This window comes from Bubalus kerabau, chromosome 4 (genome assembly GCF_029407905.1).
Source record: "Bubalus kerabau isolate K-KA32 ecotype Philippines breed swamp buffalo chromosome 4, PCC_UOA_SB_1v2, whole genome shotgun sequence".
NCBI lineage: Eukaryota > Metazoa > Chordata > Mammalia > Artiodactyla > Bovidae > Bubalus > Bubalus kerabau.
The window spans coordinates 182,551,924-182,573,234 of record NC_073627.1 but is presented as its reverse complement, the minus strand read 5'-3'; the positions used below and the strand labels follow the sequence as shown (position 1 = coordinate 182,573,234).

The 21,311-nt window shown below is 42.0% G+C and overlaps 1 protein-coding gene across 5 annotated transcripts in view; it reads right to left on the bottom strand.

Moving 5' to 3' along the window:
• SH3YL1 (SH3 and SYLF domain containing 1) overlaps positions 1-21,311 on the bottom strand; it is a 62,896-nt gene that overhangs the window by 4,271 nt on the left and 37,314 nt on the right. For all 5 annotated transcript variants that reach the window (XM_055579558.1, XM_055579556.1, XM_055579557.1 and 2 more), the window contains 3 exons: positions 17,766-17,934; positions 16,902-16,977; positions 4,077-4,133 (listed from right to left, as the gene is read on the bottom strand). In XM_055579558.1, the coding sequence (XP_055435533.1) occupies positions 4,077-4,133; positions 16,902-16,977; positions 17,766-17,934 (302 nt within the window). The remainder of the gene's footprint in view (positions 1-4,076; positions 4,134-16,901; positions 16,978-17,765; positions 17,935-21,311) is intronic.

The following is a 21,311-nucleotide window of genomic DNA, read 5'->3' as shown; positions in this document are numbered from 1 at the left end:
TCCTCAGACATCCATTTGCCGTTCATTTTCTTGGGAATGTTTTTGATCACCGCTTCCTGTACAATGTCATGAACCTCTATCCATAGTTCTTCAGGCATTCTATCAGATCTAATCCCTTGAATCTATTTGTCACTTCCACTTATCATCAAAAGGGGTTTGATTTAGGTCATACCCGAATGGTCTAGTGGTTTTCCCCACTTTCTTCAATTTAAGTCTGAATTTTGCAATAAGCAGTTCATGATCTGAGCCCCAGTCAGCTCCTGGTCTTGTTTTTGCTGACTGTATAGAGCTTCTCCATTTTGGGCTGCAAAGAATATGATCAATCTGATTTTGGTATTGACCATCTGGTGATGTCCATATATAGAGTCATCTCTTGTGTTGTTGGAAAAGGGTGTTTGCTATGACCAGTGTGTTCTCTTGGCAAAACTCTGTTAGCCTTTGCCTTTCATTTTGTACTCTAAGACCAAACTTACCTGTTACTCCAGGTATTACTTTTGCTTTCCAGTCCACTATAATGAAAAGGACATTTTTTTTTTTTTTTTTGGTGTTAGTTCTAGAAGGTCTTGTAGGTCTTCATAGGACTGTTCAGCTTCTTCAGCATTAGTGGCTGGGGCATAGACTTTGATTACTATGATACTCAATGCTTTGCCTTGGAAATGAACCAAGATTATTCTGTTGCTTTTGAGATTGCCCCCAAGTACTGCATTTCAGACTCTTTTGTTGACTATGTTGGCTATTCCTTTTCCCACAGTAGTAGATATAATAGTCATCTGAATTAAATTCGCCCATTCAAGTCCATTTGAGTTCACTGATTCCTGGAACGTCTATGTTCACTCTTGTCATCTCCTGTTTGCTTCCAATTCACCCTGATTCATGGACCTAGCATTCCAGGTTCCTATGCACTATTGTTTTTACAGCATCAGACTTTATTTTTACCACCAGTCACACCCACAACAGGGCACTGTCTTCACTTTGGCTCAGCCTCCTCATTCCTTCTGGAGCTAGTTCTCCACTCTTCTCCAGCAGCATATTGGGCACCTACTGACCTGGGGAGTTCATCTTTCAGTGTCCTATCTTTTTGTCTTTTCATACTGTTCAAGGGGTTCTCAAGGCAAGAATATTGAAGTGTTTGCCATTCCCTTCTCCAGTGGACCACATTTTGTCAGAACTCTCCACCATGACCTGTCCATCTTGGGTGGCCCTACACAGCACGGCTCACAGTTTCAATGAGTTAGACCAGGCTGTGGTCCATGTGATCAGTTTGGGTAGTTTTCTGTGACTGTGGTTTTCAGTCTGTCTGCCCTCTAAGAGACTTGTGGAAGCATCCAGATGGGAGGGACTGGCTGTGGGGAAAACTGGGTCTTGCTATGCTTGGGGAGGCCAAGCTCAGTAAATCTTTAATCCAATTTCCGGCTGATGGGTAGGGCTGTGTTCCCTCCCTGTAGTTTGGTTAGGCAAACTATCTTCCTGAGTCACTGAGTTATCCAGACTGTACAAATAATAGGAATATCTGTTGCTGATGATCCCTGAATTTGTTCTTAGTTTTAGAGATATATTTTATAACGAATAATTAGAGGAAGAAAGATACTATGACCTTAAGAAAAGACAGAAGGGATTGCAGACCAGATTCAATCTTTGCCCCTCCCCCCGCTGGAGGTTGTCTAACTGCCTCTGAATTGCAGTTTCGAAATAAGATGAAGATAAAACAGTAACAGGAAAAACGGGTCTCAGGGCCAAGCAGGGGTTCTGAGCCAACAGAGGACAAGGCGGTGCTGCTGGGTGGGAGGAGGCTGGTGCTCCACGTCCCTCTGCTCCTGGCATCCACTCTGCACAGAGGTGAAGCAGAGAGGGAGGGGCCGCTGCTGGCAGAGCTGGTGAAGGGTGTAGGCAGGACAGGCAGACAGAGGTGTGCCAATTCCTCACCCACTCACCAGTCAGGCAATCCCTCTATTCTAGGAGGGTGCAGGAGGGTGCAGGAGGGTCTTGAGTTGAGGGCTTGTTGGAAAAATTCATCCACAGGACACAAAGGACAGAGCTGGCCCGGGTGAGAGCGGGCACCCCCGGCAGGGACCAGTCCACGCGCACTCGGTGCCAGGTCCCCGCTGGCTTTCTCTTCAACGAGTTCAAAATGACTTAAAGCTCCTCTTTAAGGTAAATAGTAGGGACGCTGGCTTTCTCTTCAACGAGCTCAAAATGACTTAAAGCTCCTCTTTACTGTAAATAGTAGGGACTGTTTCCATAGGAGAAGTTTAATGTCCGCCACGTAATCCATTAGAAGAGGCCAGCCAAGAGGGTCCATGGAGCGCTGGGAAGTAAGGCCCAGAGGGCCCCCCAAACAGCCAGTGTCCACACACAGGCGCCTTCCCTGCTGAGGACACGCGCCTTCAAGACCTACATTCCTACACTTCAAAACAATCTGGAGGATCTTTGAAGCAACTATTTTGTATCCAAATATTCAAGTTTATTCAAATAGAGGTTATTTTTCTCTCCCAAATCAGGGCCACACTTAACAGGAAACAGATTACAGTCAGCTTTGGTGACTGGCAGCCGCTCTGAGCTCGTAATTAGCAAGTCTGCATCCACAGGATGCCACTGTCTTATTTCACTTCTCAGTGGAGCCTGCATGATGTGACCCATATGGCATCGACACATCTGGCCCCAGACATGACTCAGAACAATCTCAGACCTTGGAAGGTCTCCTGCAAGATGCACTAGACGTGGCATCTTTGCTGCCGTGATGAGCTGGGCAGCTGACTCGATCCTGGCACCCACATGCCCCAGGATACGGGTGGTATCCACAACCCTTGGTGACCGCGATCTCTCTATAGGAGTGTGAGTGAGGTGGATGGGGCCACCAGGAGAGGTCATGAGACCCGCAATTCTCAAACAGCAAAGTCAAAAGATGAAGGGCATCCGTGGTTGTCACATTCAGGGAGGGGGCATTACTGGCATCGAGTGGGCCTAGTCCTCAGGCACACACAGCTCAGGACAGCCCCACGGCAGAGAGCTGTGCGCCAGGCCCAGAGGGCCCCTGCCAGTCACAGGGCGGACAGGGGGCGGTGATGGATGCTGACCAAGGAGGTTCGGACCTCCAGGTATGAAAACCTCAGTAAACAGGGCTATGGATGCTCATCCCATTTTACCATGAGGCCAGAAGACTTGGTAGCAGGAGCTTCCAAAGGTGCGAAGCAAAAGCACACACCACCTGGAGAACCATCGCTGTGCCCACGCAGCGTGGGTAGGCCCAGGAGAGCCAGCCCGGGCGGCCAGGAGTCCTGCTCAGACGGGTTTTCAACTCAAGCCTCAGGACCAAGGAGTCACAGGGCTGGGACTTTTCTCTGCAAGGCTGATAGACTGGCATAAGGAAGTCCTTAGTAAGAGTTTAACTGGTTTCACACAGCAATGTAAAGTAAGCTTTATTTTTAAAATAGATTTTAAATCTTTCCTTGCATTTTCTTTTTCAAAATCCCTTATATTTTGAGAAAGGACTAAAATAAATTAATATTAACTTATTACCTACTGTTTGAAACACTTAGCTTGTGCTACCCTCAAATATAAAAGCAAAACCCAACCAACCGACCAACCATGGGTAGTAAAGTGTGTGGAACACACAGCCAGAGAATAAAAGTACGGGTGTTAAGTCTGAGCCTCTGTCCCCAGATCCCACTTAGGGTTTTGTTTCTTATCTTCCCTCAATGCCTTTTAAGAGACATTTCTAATATTTATCAGGCACTTAGACTACAAGTGCAGACTTTAGAGGGATCTGAGAAAAGAAACACTAGTCCCCAGAGTCACACTGCCAACGCCACTTCTGCTCCGCTGTAGTCAAGGCCCCTAACCCCTCAGGGCCCAATGGCCCTTTCCCAAGTGGGTCCAGTCTATCTGCTGACCTCATCAAGTTTGATCAGTCCAATTGTGCAGAGTATGTTTTAAATGAAGTGCTTCTCAAAGTAACATGAATATCCTATAAATGAAATAAGAGGTACTGATATTTTCACAACCTGCCAGATTAGTTAGGAGGTTTGTGATTATAAGATGGTTACAAATCTTTTTAAAACAGAAATATTTTTACTTACCAACTCTCTCACGATAGCTGGAAAGTTCAGGATACAGATTATATTCGTTTCTGCTACCTGCAAAAAGTAAATAGATACGTAAGAGAGGAACATTTAGAAAACTTATTAGTATATAGTATATAAGATAACCAGGGCTTCTCTGGTGGCTCAGATGGTAAAGCGTCTGCCCGCAATGCTGGAGACCCAGGTTCGATCCCTGGGTTGGGAAGATCCCCTGGTGAAGGAAATGGCAACCCACTCCAGTATTCTTGTCTGGAAAATCCCCATGAACAGAGGACCCTGGTAGCCTACAGTCCATGGAGTCGCAAAGAGTCGGACACGACTGAGCGACTTTACACACATATAAGATACCCAAGAATGCCAAATACTGTTCTTGATAAGCAGATATTTTAAATCACTCTAATTGATCGAAATATAATTATTTTATCCTCTTTCAATCAAAAGGAATACCTGAATATACACAGAAAATAGACCAAATGTAAGGCAGACAGTAAATGTCTAATATCTATGACCATGTGCACATAAACTACAATTCATGGCATTGCAATCACACGTTCACAGAAAACAGATACATCTTTTTCCAAAATTACCAGAATAATAAAATCTGCAATCACCAAGCCAGTGATTTTCAGACAGTCTTGCTTGTTTAACATCTAGTTTTTAAAGAAGTATTTATATGTATATTTTTAAACTGATACCTAAAATTGTTAAATGTAAGATTAAGGATGTATTTTTAGCATGTTTTAATGTCAATTACTTAAAATTCATATCACTCCCTTTTTGGATAAAAGGATCTAAATATGATAGTGATCTGACCCCATCACCATTCATTAAGAAAATCAACAAGATGTTTTTAATAATCAGAAATTATATACTGTTCATTTTTAATCTTTAAATCATATTTTCATTTCATTTGTTCCAAAGATTTTTAACCAGTGTATTAATATTGTACTTTTAACTGTGGCATTGGAGAAGACTCTTGAGAGTCCCTTGGACTGCAAGAAGATCCAACCAGTCCATCCTAAAGGAAATCAGTCCTGAATATTCGTTGGAAGAACTGATGTTGAAGCTGAAACTCCAATACTTTGGCCACCTGATGTGAAGAGCTGACTCATTTGAAAAGACCCTGATCCAGGGAAAGACTGAAGGTGTGAGGAGAAGGGGATGACAGAGGATGAGATGGCTGGATGGCATCATCAACTCAATGGACATGAGTCTGAGTGAACTCCAGGAGTTGGTGATGGACAGGGAGGCCTGGCATGCTGCGATTCATGGGGTCGCAAAGAGTCAGAAACGACTGAGCAACTGAACTGAACTGAACTGAACTTATGCAAATTTCTACAACAAGAATTTATACATAAATTTATTTTAAAAATTTTATTTTACATAACACAATCATCTATTTAATAATTTCTTATAGATTGAGTTATCATGATCATTATAAGCACACATTGATCAAAACTTTAAACATATTATAAATTCATTAATTTACTAAACATTAAAGTGTTACTTGAAATGTATTTCAACAGGTGGACTAGACTTTCAAAAACTGGTTCATATACACCATTCAGTTCACTTAAGTAGCTCAGTCGTGACCGATTCTTTGTGACCCCATGGACTGCAGCATGCTAGGCTTGCTCAAACTCATGTGCATCAAAACAGTGATACTATCCAATCATCTCATCCTTGTCATCCCCTTCTCCTGCCTTCTTCAATCTTTCACAGCATCAGGGCCTTTTCTAATGAGTCAGTTCTTCGCATCAGGTGGCCAAAGTACTGGAGTTTCAGCTTCAGCACCAGTCTTTCCAATGAATATTCATGACTGATTTCCTTTAGGGTCAACTGGTTTGATCTCCTGGCAGTCCAAGGGACTCTCAAGAGTCTCTTCCAACACCACAGTTCAAAAGCATCCATTCTTTGGTGCTCAGCTTTTTGTATGGTCCAACTATCACATCCATACAAGACTACTGGAAAAAAACATAGCTTTGACTATATGAACCTTTGTTGGCAAAGTAATGTCTCTACTTTTTAATACACTATCTAGGTTGCTCATAGCTTTTCTTCCAAGGAGCAAGCATCTTTTAGTTTCATGTCTGCAGTCACCATCTACAGTGATTTTGGAACCCAAGAAAATAAAGTCCCTCACTGTTTCCATTGTTTCCCCATTTATTTGCCATGATGTGATGGGACTGGATGTCATGATCTTAGTTTTCTGAATACTGAGTTTTAATCCAGCTTTTTCATTCTCTTCTTTCACTTTCATCAAGAGGCTCTTTAGTTCCTCTTTGATTTCTGCCCTATTGTTGGTGTCATCTGCATATCTGAGGTTGATATTTATATTTCTCCTGGAAATCATGATTCCAGTTTGTGCTTCATCCAGTCTGGCATTTCACATGATGTACTCTGTCCATAGGTTAAATAAATAGGGTGACAATATACAGCCCTGACATACTTCTATCCCATTTGGAACCAGTCTGTTTGTTCCAAGTCTGGTTGTAACTATTGCATCTTGACTTGCATATGGATATTTCAGGAGACAGGTAAGGTGGTCTGGTATTCCCATCTCTTGAAGGATTTTCCAAAGTCTGTTGTGATCCACACAGTCAAAGGCTTTAGCACAGTCAATGAAGCAGAAGTAGACATTTTCCTGGAACTCTCTTGCTTTTCCTGTGACCCAACGGATGTTGGCAATTTGATCTCTGGTTCCTCTGCCTTTTCTAAATCTGGCTTGAACATCTGGAAGTTCTCATTTCACATACTATTGCAGCCTAGCTTGGAGAATTTTGAGCATTACTTTACTAGCGTGTGAGATGAGTGCAATTGTGCGGTCGTTTGAGTATTCTTTGGCATTGCCTTTCTTTGGGATTGGAATGAAAACTGACTTTTTCCAGTCCTGTGGCCACTGCTGAGTTTTCCAAATTTGCTGGCATATTGAGTGCAGCACTTTCACAGAATCATCTTTTAGGATTTGAAATAGCTCAGCTGGAATTCCGTCACCTCCACTAGCTTTGTTCATAGTGATGCTTCTTAAGGCCCACTTGACTTTGAACTCCAGGATGTCTGGTTCTAGTGAGTGATCACACCATTGTGGTTATCTGGGTCATTAAGATGCTTTTTGTATAGTTCTTATGTGTATTCTTGACACCTCTTCTTAATACCTTCTGCTTCTGTTAGGTCCATACCATTTGTCTTTTACTGAGCCCATCTTTGCATGAAATGTTCCCTTGGTATCTCTAATTTTCTTGAAGAGATCTCTGATCTTTCATATTCTATTGTTTTCCTCTATTTCTTTGCTTTGATCACTGAGGAAGGTTTTCTTTTCTCTCCTCACTATTCTTTGAAACTCTGTATTCAGATGGGTATATCTTTCCTTTTCTCCTTTGCCCTTTACTTCTCTTCTTTTCTCAGCTATTTGTAAGGCCTCCTCAGACAATCACTTTGCCTTTGTTTTTCTTGAAGATGGTTTTGATCACCACCTCCTCTACAATGTCACAAACCTCCGTCCATAGTTCTTCAGGCACTCTGTCTATCAGATCTAATTCCTTGATCTATTTGTCACTTTCACTGTATATCGTAAGGGATTTTATTTAGGTCATACCTGAATTTAGGTCATATACCGAGGATAACTATTATTTATGGAATGACATAGCTTCAACGTAAAATTGTATCTCAGTGTTCTTTTTTAAAGATATCAATGCTAAGAAAGATGGTTTTTAGAAAAACTAGAGAGGGCAAGAAAGATATTTTGTAAGAATGTGACAGAATTTTTTATTTCCCTTCTTAGATAGAGGTAAAAAAATTCTCATAATAGAGATCTATCATCAAAAAAATAGCAATAATAAAATATTACTTATTAATTAATAAACTATTACTACTATAATTTTTATTTTGATGATAGCTATGTGATTTTATAAATAATTCATATATAATAATAATATTAATTACTATTCTTATTGTAAATTCAGATAACGGTCCATTAGGTCTCCATTCAGCTTTGTTGAAAGCTAAAAAAAAATGTAATTCATCTAATTTACAAAATTATTTACTGTTCATCAGACTTACCAACTACACTAATATCAACTTTCATATTTCAAATTGTATCATTGTCCTTACATTTTGGGGACAATGTTGTAGTAGTATTAATAAGATAGTTTGGAGTTTGCTTTTCTTATTCAAGTGTGAAAAAAACTACTGTGAAAGAATAGAAGACAAAGAGGGCAACGTGTACATCATGTTCTCAACAAAGAACACGAGTGGAAACCAGCCATCTGTAAACTGTATCTTAAATTACCTGTGCCCAGAAGCTCTTTCTCAATCTCTGTGTACCCCTTAGGGCTTCCCTGGTGGCTCTGTTGGTAAAGAATCTGTCTGTAATGCAGGAGACCCAAGTTCGATCCCTGGGTCAGGAAGATACCCTGGAGAAGGGCATGGCAACCCACTCCAGTATTCTTGCCAGGAGAATTCCATGGACAGAGGAGCCTGGTGGGCTACAGTCCATGGGGTCACAGAGTTGGACACTACTGAGCGAGTAAGCACATGCTTTCCTCATCTCTGTGTACCCCTTAAGGATAGAGGTGCATCAATGTGAAGGCCACTGGCCTAAGAAGTTTATGAATATAAAAATACAGAAATAAGCATTGGCAAGGTGGGGAAGAGGGTATAAATATCAGAGAATCTATTTTAAAAAACTGATGAGAAGTAAGAGATTTTGGGTAGGTGACCATATATAAGACAAAATATGTGCAAATTAAGGCTTTCTCAACTATTAAAAGAAGCACTCTGAAAATAAATGGGAAAGCGTCTTCCACTCAACACACAGCAAAACAAAATTACAAAGTACTTAGAAATAAATTTAACTAGAAAGGCACAGAAACCATGAAATCTTAGGAAAGACATAATATATTATCTCTACAAATGGAAAGAGTAAAATAGGAAGATTATCATACAAATGCCAAATTTATTTGTCTATATATATAATGTTACTGTAATTAATATTAAAAAATCATAGAGTTCATATAAGTACATAATATTACTTTAACCAGAACTGCATATTGGTACTTGACAGGAGTACTGGTAAAATGCTCTTAATTAACTGAGGAGTAAGTATCTAATAACTGCAAGAATGAAATGCTTCAAGAAAACCTAGGACACTATGAAGGCAATGTACAGGAGAGAAGACCCTAACCATGCTAAAACACTGATGCTTTCAAACTGTGGTGCTGGAAAAGACCTTGAGGGTCCTTGGACAGCAAGGAGATCAAACCAGTCAATCCTAAAGGAAGTCAACCCTGAATACTCATTGGAAGGACTGATGCTGAAGTTGAAGGGCTGACTCACTGGAAAAGACCCTGAGCCTGGGAATGACTGGAGGCAAAAGGAGAAGGGCATGACAGAGGATGAGATGGTTAGATAGCATCAATGACTCAATGGACATGAACTTGAGCAAACTACAGGAGATAGTGGAGGGTAGCAGAGCCTGGCGTGCTGCAGTCCATGGGGTTGCAAAGAGCTGGACATGACTCAATGACTGAGTAACAACAACAACTACAAAATACAAAATCTATAAAAAATAAGTGACAGATATATTTTTACATAAATGTTAAAATGTTGATATATGAAAGTTTTATATATCAACTTTTACATTTCATATAGATTATGAACTACATGAAAACTGAGATCAACAAACAATACATCTAGAGAAATCAACTGTCATCCAAATGAGAAACCCCTTAATATACAAAACACTCATACAAGTTGAAAATGCAACAAGTATTCCAAGAGAAAAAAATTAACCAATTAAATAGAGACTTTTAAGATAAGACTAAATTCCAAACACCAGCAATAAGATGAAAAAAATATTTAAATCACTAATAGGGACGAACACAGTCACTTAACAAGGAAATATAACCAACTGTCAGACTAGTAAACACTTCAGGACACTCCAACACTACCAGTGATGAGGGATGACTGTGAGGCGTGTTGCAGTAGAGTGTGCACAGTAGGGAGTGTAGGTGTCTGATGGGGTGTACACAGTAGGGGGTGCAGGTGTCGGATAGGGGTATACACTGTACAGTGTGTAGATGTTTGATTGGGGTGTACACAGTAGGGCCTGCAGGTGTCTGATAGGGGTGTACACAGTAGGGCCTGTAGGTGTCTGAGTGGGGTGTGCACAGTAGGGCCTGTAGGTGTCTGAGTGGGGTGTGCACAGTAGGGCCTGTAGGTGTCTGAGCGGGGTGTGCACAGTAGGGCCTGTAGGTGTCTGAGCGGGGTGTGCACAGTAGGGCCTGTAGGTGTCTGAGTGGGGTGTGCACAGTAGGGTGTTGTAGGTGTTTGATAGGAGTGCGCACAGTAGGGCCTGTAGGTGTCTGAGTGGGGTGTGCACAGTAGGGCCTGTAGGTGTCTGAGTGGGGTGCGCACAGTAGGGTGTTGTAGGTGTTTGATAGGAGTGCGCACAGTAGGGAGTGTAGGTGTCTGATACGGGTGCGCATGGTGGGAGCGTAGGTCGTGGGTAATGGCTGACAAGACTGCAATAGTAAAAACTTTTAAAAATCAATCTACCAAATCTCTTAAAAATTTAAAAATATATCCTTTCACCTATCATGTCTGTTCCTGGAAACTACCTTAAAATTTTTTCCACTATGTAGACAGCTTAAGAAATTAACTGTGACAGTGCTTCACATGGAATGAAAGCTGAAGGTTAGTATCTATCAGTAGGAGAGTGGCTGAATAAAAATGTCCATCTACATGATGGAATACTGAATAGCCACTACAAAGAATTAAATTAACTGAGGAGTAAGTATCCAATAATTGCAAGAACACAGTTGATTCAGGGATTTCCGTGAGATGTTGCTGAGCAAAAGGAACAAATAAATCCCACGAACAAACAAGCTGTAGTAAAGCATGAAACTACAGCAGCATTGTTGTGAGACGACCACAAAACATTGGGCCTGTGTGTCCACACGTTTGTACACATGCTTGTGTGTGGACGACATGGAGAAAACAGGGAGGAACTATAAGCACGAGAGAAGCATCATTCCTACTGTTCCCATGGGTTTGCTGGTGTGAGTATGGAAGAGAGTGACGTGCAGTTTAGGACAGAGGAGAAATGGGAAAAGGGCAAGGACTCCTAAAAGAAAAAGAAAAAAATGCTTTCAAAAACCATATTTATGAATCACATATACACTTAAATAAAATTATATATGTGAGGATATATAAGAAATTAAAAATTAAGATTTTGTTTTTTAATAAAGCACTTAGGAATAAGTCATATTTAAAATGAAAGGTTAGGAATAGATACAAATTTTAAACTTTGGTTTTATTGAATCAAAACCAGGTGTTCGCCACCAGGCATGATATGCTACATGAGAAAAGATAATGGGCGTGTGAAAAAAACAGGAATCGAGCAACAAATACTGAAGCTGAAAAAGTAAAGGGAGGAGAAGAGTGGATGGTGAATAGAGCTGAGTCTGCAGAAACGTGCCCAGGCGAGCAGGTGAGCTGGCAAGCGCACTGTGAGATCAGCGAGAGCAGCCCCTGCCGGGACAGGAAGCTTCCGGAGCCGAGGTCACTGCGGCAAACAGGCAGGCCAAGGCTGGCGCAGCGGGCCCGTGACCAACGAGGCTAGATGCTAAAACACCTGCTCAGGAGGAACACGCAAGAGAAATAGACCTTCCAAGATTGTTCCATTGTCAGCTGAGAGGAGTTTCTTGAGATAAGGTAAGCAGCTTTTTAATCTACACTGACAAGTAACTGATATTGAAGACCAGCAGGATTTTTATGTAGGTGTGATATAGATACCTACTCCCTCAGTGAGGAAATTTTAGAAACACTCTGTATTTTGAAGTATTCACATAGGTCAGATTTTATGTAATCAGTCCTATCTAAATTAAAAATAGATTCAATGCTCACATCTTGCTACTGAAAATAACAGTGTAAGCAAATCAATCACCAGAACATAAATAAAAATAGACCATCCCTTTGGAGGAAGAAAGCACCATCCCAAAAGAACAGGATACAGGGCAAGTTGTGCGTGTGTTTAGGGCGTGGGGTGGGGCTCAGCAGCAAAGAACACGCCTGTCAACGCAGGAGATGCAGGAGACACAGGTTTGACCCCTAGCTTGGGAAGATCCCCTGGAGGAGGGAATGGCAATCCACTCTAGTATTCTTGCCTGGGAAACCCCACGGACGGGGAGCCTGGAGGGCTACAGTCCATGGGGTTGCAAAGAGTCAGACACGACTGAGTGACTGAGCGCGCACGCACACACACACACACACACACACACACACACACACACACACTATAAAGAAGAATAGGTCTAGTTCCTGAGGCTCTTCCTAGATGAGGTAAATTTAGACAAGCTAAAGGCATAGCCAGGAATCAGTATGAGCGCCATGAGTCGGATTTCATGCTCACTTTTCACCTGGGCATGAAAACTGGGCAAATGGATACAAAACACGGAGGGGGAGGGCAGGACCAGCTTTATGGCCTTGGCAGCACTTTGACACTTAGAGTCCTTTGCCCAGAGCTTATCATATGCTGCTGACCGTTGAATAGCATGGGTTGCACTGTGTGGGTTCACTTACAAGTGGATTTTTCCTGATAACACTGGAAAATTTGTCTGAGATTTGCCACAAACTGAAAAAACTCAGATGAAACACACAGCCTAGAAATATCAAAAGAAATAAGAAAAAGCTAGGTGTGTCATGAATGCATGGAATTTGTGTAGATACTATTCTGTTTTACCATTTGCCACTGTAGGATACACACAGATCTTTTACTAGGAGCTAATATTTATCAAAAGTCACGCACATGCACTCACACCCTCCATCTGCAGTGGAGACAGATGTAAGCAGATGAGAGGCTGCAGTACCAGTCGTAACCATATAAATGAACGTACATATTGTACATACACAAGTACTCATACTATACCCTGGAATGCTTGTGTGGCCACCCCCCTGTTGCTGTGCTGAGGTGATGAGTGTTACAAGTAACTGCCAAAGATGCTGACCTTAATCGTCTCCACGTGACGAGCTGTCTCTCCAGTAAATTGTGTATCACTATGATAAGTTCTCTTTCATGGTTCTGGTGTATTTTCCATTGTGTTTAAAATCATACTATAAACCTTGATTAACACCAAGGGACCCATTAAAAAGTACCACTAGTGATCCTGGAAGTGCTCCCAAGAAGCAGAGAAAAGTCATTACAAGCAAAAGCTGAACTGCTTGATGTGTAGAAACAGGTCTGCAACTGCACCTGCCCACCATTCCAACATAAATAAATTCAGTGCAAGAACCGTTTTTAAAAGAGAAAAGGAAATCCATGAAGTTGTTGCTGCAGCTACACTAACAGGCACAGAAACGTTGCATCTTTTGTGAAATACCTTTTTATCTTATATTGCAAATGCAGTTTTTACATGGGCGCAATAGACTGTAATAAGATTTGAGAAAAAGCAAAGTCATTATATGACAACTTAAAGCAGAAAGAAGGTGAAGGATCTAAAACTGGAGAACTAAATGCCAGCCAAGTTTGCTTTGATAATTTTAGTAAGAAGTTGGGCTTAAGTAACATCAAGATAACAGAAGATAAGAAATGGCAGAAGAAGAAGCAGCTTCTGCTGACCAAGAGGCAACAGCCAAGTCCCAGACACCATTAAGAAAATCATTGACAAGACAGAATATTTGCCTGAACAAGTTTTTAATGCAGATGAAACTACCCTATTCTGGGAAAATTGCAACCAAGGACATTTATCAGTAAGGAACAGAAGTGAGCACCAGGATTTAAGGCAGGAAGAGACAGACAAGCTCTACTCTTCTGAGCACAGGCACTGGAGTTCATGACCAGGTCTGCCTGCCTCTATAGAACTGCTAACCCCCAGCCTAGAAGGGGAATAGATAAACACAAGCTGACAACCTTTGGTTGTGCAAAAAGAAGGCCTGGATCATGACAACTCTTTTTCTTTTTTTGGTCCCTGACATCAGGAAGTACTGTGCCACTAAGGGACTGCCGTTTAAAGTTCTTTTGATATTGGACAATGCCCCTGGCCACCCAAGAACCCCGCAAGTTCAGCTCCATGAATAGACCACCAAGTGGTGTTGCTGGCCTCAAACACATCTCTATTTCAAACCTCTAGATCATCAGGACTTTTAAAGGCTCACTACACATGGTACTCTACACAAAGGACTGCTGATGCTATGGAAGAGAATGCCTAGAGCGAGAACAGTATGCAAGTCTGGAAGATTACACCACTGACGATGCCATTTCTTATAGAAAAAGCCATGAAAGCCATCATGCCTGCAACAATAAATTCCTGCTGGAGAAAACTGTTCCAGATGTCATACATGACTTCAGAGAATTTACAATAGAGCCAATCAAGGGAATCAGGAAACAGATTGCAAATACAGCAAAATAGGTGGGGGAAGGGTGGCTGTGAAGGGTCTCAAGATATGGATCTTGGAGACTTTCAAGAGCTAATGGACACCACATCAGAGGAATTAGCAAAAGATGACTTGATGCAGATGAGAGCTCTTGAATCAGTGCCAGACAATGAGGAAAAAGATGCAGGAGCAGTGCCAGACAAACTGACATCAGACAATCTGGTGGAGGGCTCTGCTTATTCAAGTGAGAGCGAAAGCAGCAGTCGCTCAGTCGTGTCCGACTCTCTGTGACCCCAAGGACTGCAGCCCGCCAGGCTCCTCTGCCCATGGGATTCTCCAGGCGACAATACTGGGGTGTGTTGCCACGCCCTTCTCCAGGTGATCTTCCCCGCCCAGGGGTCAAACCTGAGTCTCTCACATCTCCTGCATTGGCAGGCAGATTCCTTAATGCTTGAGCTACCGGGAAGCCCCTGCTTATTCAAGACTGCTTTTAAACTTCTTTTTCAACATGGCTCTCGTATGATACAGGGACTGAAACTAAAGCAAACAGTGGAAGGAGGACGGGGACCCTGCACACACATTCTTAGAGAAATGAGAAGGCAGAAAAGTCAGACAGAAATTATGATGTATTTCCATAAAGGGACATCGAGGGTGCCTGCCTCTCTTCCCCCCTGCCCCGCTCCACTTCTGCCACCCCTGGGGCAGCAGGACCACCCCATCCTCTTCCCCCTCCTTCTCCTCAGCCTGCTCAACATGAAGATGATCCTCTGTGATGATCCACCTTCACTTAATGAATAGTAAATAATCATCATGTCATTCAGTTAACAAACTTCTCTGCTGTGTATGCGCATGTCCCCCTGTGAAAATCGAGTAACTGTGAGAGGGCTCTGTCATCACCAGCATCGCCCAGTGTTCAGCACGTAGCGCACTGTGTGCAAGACTTGTGGAGAAGTGGACAGGCTATCCTCCACAGGCCGAGACGAGTCACATGCGATGCAAAATTAACAACGTGCTAGTTTTCTTACCGTTGAATAACTTGGCTTTCAAAGAATTACATTACTGTATAGCATGCCTCTCTCTCTCTTCTTGTAGAAACTATCAGTCTTCATCACATGTAAGTGGTTTTAAAAAAATGTATCAATGTTTCTAATATTTATTATGAATATGGCTGTAATACTGTATGCCAGAAAAACTTTACAGTTCTTCATTCATCAGTATATAAGCTAAGCTACCATAAAGCAATCATATTGCTGCTTATTTTTATCAATTCATGAACCATTATATCTGTAAACGCGAATTTCTTTTTCCTATTAATTTTTTATGTTAGTATTACATATAACATTCCCAGTGTTTTGTGTCACTTAGGACAATATGGACTTGGGTACTGACAGACAATTCATCTTGTGAACAGATGGTGCAAACTTCTGGTATAAATAAATACAGTACAGTACCATCAATATATTTTCATTTCCTTATACTTTTCTTAATATTTTTTCTAGTTTACTTTATATAGGAATACAGTAGGTAACATATATAACTTACAAAATATGTGTTAATCAACTGTTTATGTTATCAGTAAGGCTTCCAGGCAGCTGTGGGCTATTAGTAAAGTTTTGGGGGAGTCAAAAGTTATATATATATATATATATTTGACTTTGGCTAGAGGGGTTGGTGCCTCAGACCCTTGCATTATTCGAGGGTTCATGGTACGTCTTCCTGTAATTGTAGTTACTTTTCCACATGTCATCTCTCTGCTCCTAGAAGGAAAGTTCTTTAAAGGCAGGAGATAAGTTAGCTTCATCACTGTGCTCTTAAAAGCCACAGCACAATGCCACTTGCATAATAGTTATTTATTGTATGGAACATTGCCTACTTTACTACATTGCTATTTACTGGAAGCCTCTGTACATGAAAACCAGAATTCCAAAAGTGACTGTCATAAAAATGAGTAATGGAAAGAGGAGTAAAGGCCAAAAACCTGATGCTTTATGAATTTATTCTATTTTACAACCCTGAGCTATTTAGCAACCCTAGAAAATAGGGTTTCTATTTTGTGAAAACCTGAGCTTCCAAGAATGTATGGTAAAATCAATATTCAGAAATATAAATCTATGTGTATATGAGAAAAACAGGTTTATTGCTTCCATTTCAAATCAGCAGAATAACAGTGTTTGGAAGAGATGCAAAAAAAAAAAAGGAGAGGAGAGAGAAAAACTTTAAAGGTAAATCTGTCACTGGAAAAAGCATTTTCTGAATGAGAATAAACATTTTCACAAATGACAGGAATGACAATTAGACTCATGTGTTTAGAAGAGGCCAAGCATTTTTTTTTTTCTCTTTAATATGCATCAGTTCTTCTATTGGACTCTAAAGCTATAACTTTTGATTTCTTAATAATATTTCATAATTACTTAATTATAACTGTATTTGAATTGCAACAAAAACACTTACTTTGAGAGCCAGAACTCAGCTGTACTTGTGCAGACGATTGCTGTGGTCTTGACGATGGTTTTGGAGGCAATTTAGCCTGGGAAGAGCAGGAAAAATGCACATGATTTTAAAACTGTTTTTACTCAGGAGCACATGTACCACCCCCGCCAGTGTGTGTACATGTGAACGCTAGCCCCTGCTCTCATTAGCAGAGCACACACGCTGCTCCGGGCCACCCCTGGTTGAACTGGACAACCGGAGGGTGACCACAGGGGCCGCGCTTCTGCAGCCGGAAGTGTCCCTCCTCCCGGCCCCGCCACTGCGCAGGAGGAGACCTCGATGGGCCGAGTGGAGCTATGAACCCAGCGCAGAAGGCTCTCCGCGCATCAAGGCACCAGGCCAGCAGCGGTTATTAGTATTATTAATTAGTATTATAAAGGTCTATCCTCGCAGAAAGGCAATCAAAGAAAACTGCGTTTCTTCCTGAAATTTGTATAGATGATTGTCAAGGTTTTATGACATTTTTCACAAGAACTGTATGCAAATGAAATTACAAGGAAGTTTAGTAGGGTGTTTAGAATCGGATATGAAGGATGTGTGTGTTAGTCGGTCAGTCCCGTCCACCTCTTTGTGACCGAACGGACTGTGGCCCACTAGGCTCCTGCGTCCAAAGAAATGCCCAGGCGAGAATACTGGAGGGGTAGCCATGCCCTCCTCCAGGGGGTCTTCCCTGGCTCAAGATGGAACCCAGGTCCACCACATTGCAGGCAGATTATGGACTGAGCCACCTGGGAAACCCAATATCAAAGACAGAATAGACAGAATTTCTTCTATATGAAGAAATTCTCTGCAGCTACTAAGAAAAATAGAGAAACCCAGCATCACCGAAGCCGCCTTCTGCTCCCGGGCGGCTCTTCTGGCATTGACTCGTTGTCCTTCGCTTTCATACTTCTCAGTAAAGGAGTCAAGAACTTCATACAGGTCTTCTGCTTGAGCAGGCCGTGTTATATCGCCAAATAAAATGTCATAGGCTCGAATGTCTTGACAATAAAATCTAGCAGGAAACATATGAAGAACCCTTATTTTGCAGACATAAATCTTTTCTCCCACCAGGCTCCCCCATCCCTGGGATTCTCTAGGCAAGAATACTGGAGTGGGTTGCCATTTCCTTCTCCTCTCCAGTATTCTTGCCTAGCTTTTCTAGAGGTGAACGTAGGACACACACCCGTGTATGTTGGGGTGCTTCACTTGGCTACTGCACTTTACAGAAACCACTCTTCAAACACTAACTACCCATGTTAGGGCCCCAAATTCATCCCTCTAAGCTCACCTCTAGAGGCACTGCCATAAGCGGTCTGATATTTATGTCCTTTTCCCAATAATATAAAAGCACTTCACATACACAGACATTTATACATAAAAACATATATATATATCATTCATATATAAACATATATATACACATATATTAAACACTTATGGAGATGTACCTACAAGCACATACATTTTTTACAGGTTTTTGCTTTACAAGTTTCTTATAAAAATGGTACCAACCTTTAGTTCCCTAAAATGTTTATTTGTAACAAAATTATGTAAGGATTTGCCTTACATGTTTGGAAGCCCTGCAGTTGATTAAAAAGTATATTTGTTTTAGTTTATCCAGGAATTAGGTGAACTTTAGTGGGAAAATCTTCCAAAGGCCTAGAATCACACATTTCTAAAAGCATTCTTCACTTAAATTTCTCAAATTAATAAAACCAGAAGTAAAAACATTTCTCTTGACTTTACAAGTTAGAGAGTTCTGCAAGCCTTACTTTCCCCCATTCCTCCCATTCTCTGGTTGTTGAGGTCTGCACTGAACATTACTGAACGAGTGTGGGATTCCAGGTGGAAAAGCGCCACACACATGGCTCCTGCCTTCTCTCTGTCAGCCGTGAGCAGCAGGCGTTCGTCCGCCGCCAGCAGGGCCAGGTCTGTGAGGGCCACTGTTGTGGGATTCCTGCTGTTTCCACAAGAAGTCCTCTCAGTCCTAGCTTTTTACCTTTTTCTGGGCAATTAGACACATTTTAGCGGAAATGTGGAAGCGCAGTTTTGAGAACTATTAGCTAGATGCCAGGTTAAAGAGGAAGTTCCTTGTTCCCTGTTAGGATACTTCCAAATCTTGTATTTTTTTTAGATCAAAACTGGTCTGTGAGTTATGGAAGAAAGACAAAGGCTGAGTGTAACAGCAGGGACCCTCTTGTAGCGGTGAGCCCTGCGCTTTTATCACGGGTACAAACGCAACTGTGGCTTCAGACAGGGATTCTGAGTCGCTGTAGCGGCAGCAGTACTTGCTCAGCCGTGTCCAAGTCTTTGCGACCCCACAGACCCCGCCAGTCTCTTCTGTCCATGGGATTTTCCGGGCAAGAACACTGGAGTGGACTGCCACTCCCTTCTCCAGAGGATCTTCCTGATCCAGGAATCGAACCGTGGTCTCCTGCATTGCAGGAGAACTCTTAACCCTTTGAGCTACAGGGAAGACCTTAAATCATTATAAACCATTATAACTAGGTTGAAAAACATCTTTATTAATCAAAATAGGAACCATTACAATCAACACATTTTTGCCAACAAAAAATAAGTTTGCTTATTCCTGTAGTGTAAACAGCCGTGCTTCAGGATCCAATGAGCTCCTGGAAAGCATTTTCTGCCTCCAGCTGGTTGTGGGAGAACTTTGCCTGCAAAAAGTTGTTGAGATGCTCAAAGAGTGGTAGTCGGCTGGTGAGAGATCAGGTGAATACGGTGGATGAAGCAAAACTCTGCAGCCCTATTTGTTCACCTTCTGAAGCATCAGTTGTGTGACAGGTGGCAGGCGTTATCACGCAGCAGAATTTGGCTCATTCTGCTGCCAATGCCAGCTGCAGGTCCTGCAGGTTTTGAAGCATCTCTTCAATTTGCTGAGCATACTTCTCAGAGGTAATGGTTTCGCCAGGATTCAGAAAGCTGTAGTGGATAGTATCAGCAGCAGACCACCAGGCAGTGACCATGATCTTTTTTGGTGCAAGTTTGGCTTTGGGAAGTGCTTTGGAACTTCTTCTCAGTCCAACAACTGAGCTGGTCATCACCAGTTGTTGAATAAAATCCTCCTTTCATCACACATCACAATCCAATCAACAAATGGTTCATTACTGTTGTTTAGAATAAGAGAAGACTACACTTCAAAACGATTTTTCTGATTTTTGGTCAGCTCATGAAGCACCCTGGAGAAGGCAATGGCAACCCACTCCAGTACTCTTGCCTGGAAAATCCCATGGACGGAGGAGCCTAGTAGGCTGCAGTCCATGGGGTCATGAAGAGTCGGACACAACTGAGTGACTTCACTTTCACACATTGGAGAAGGAAATGGCAACCCACTCCAGTGTTCTTGCCTGGCGAATCCCAGGGACAGTGGAGCCTGGTGGGCTGCCATCTATGGGGTCGCACAGAGTCGGACATGACTGAAGCAACTTAGCAGCAGCAGCAGCAGCATGAAGCATCCACTTATTGAGCTTTTTCACCTTTCCAATTTGCTTCAAATGCAGAATGACTGTAGAATGGTCGACAATGAATTCTTTGGCAATTTGTCATGTAGTTAGTTATAAGAGCATTAGATTCAATGATGGCTCCCAATTGACTGTTGTCAACTTCGGATGGCCCACGACTACGTTCCTCACCTTCAAAGCTCTCACCTTCAAACCACTGCACTGTATGTTCCTTAGCAGTTCCTGGACCAAGTGCACTGTTGATACTGCAAGTGGTCTCTGCTACTTCACGACCCATTTTGAACTCGAATAAAAAAATCACTCGAATTTGCTTTTTGTCTAAACACCATTTCCTTTATCTAAAATAAATATAAAATAAACAGCAAGTAATAAGTCATTAGCAAAAAGCATAAAGGGAGAAATGAGCATTAAAATGAAGTATAACATAACCACATTTATTTAAGAATGGATTCCAATATCAAATGACCAAGTTGAACAATGTAAAACTGCTATTACTTTCGCACCAACCTAATATGTTATGAGGACGGCTTCTTTCCTTCTACCTCATGAATCAGCCTCTGCCAGCTTCACACTTTTCTTCTGCAGATTCCACGCCTCTCGCCACCTTCATAGAGTTGAAGAGAATTAGAGCCTTGCTCTGGATGATGCTTTGGCTGAAGGCAATGTTGTGCTTGCTTTGGATCTTCAATCCAAACCATTAAAACTGTCTCTGTATCAGTGGTAAGGCTGTTTTGCTTTCTTATCGCTCATGCTTTCACTGGTGTGGCACTTGTCACTTCCTTCGGGAACTTCTCCTTTGCAGTCGCAACTTGGCTGACTATTCGGCACCAGAGGCCTAGCTCTCGGCCTGTCTCAGCTTTGACGTGCCTTCCTCATTAAGCTCAGGCGTTTTCAGCTCTTGGTTTAAACT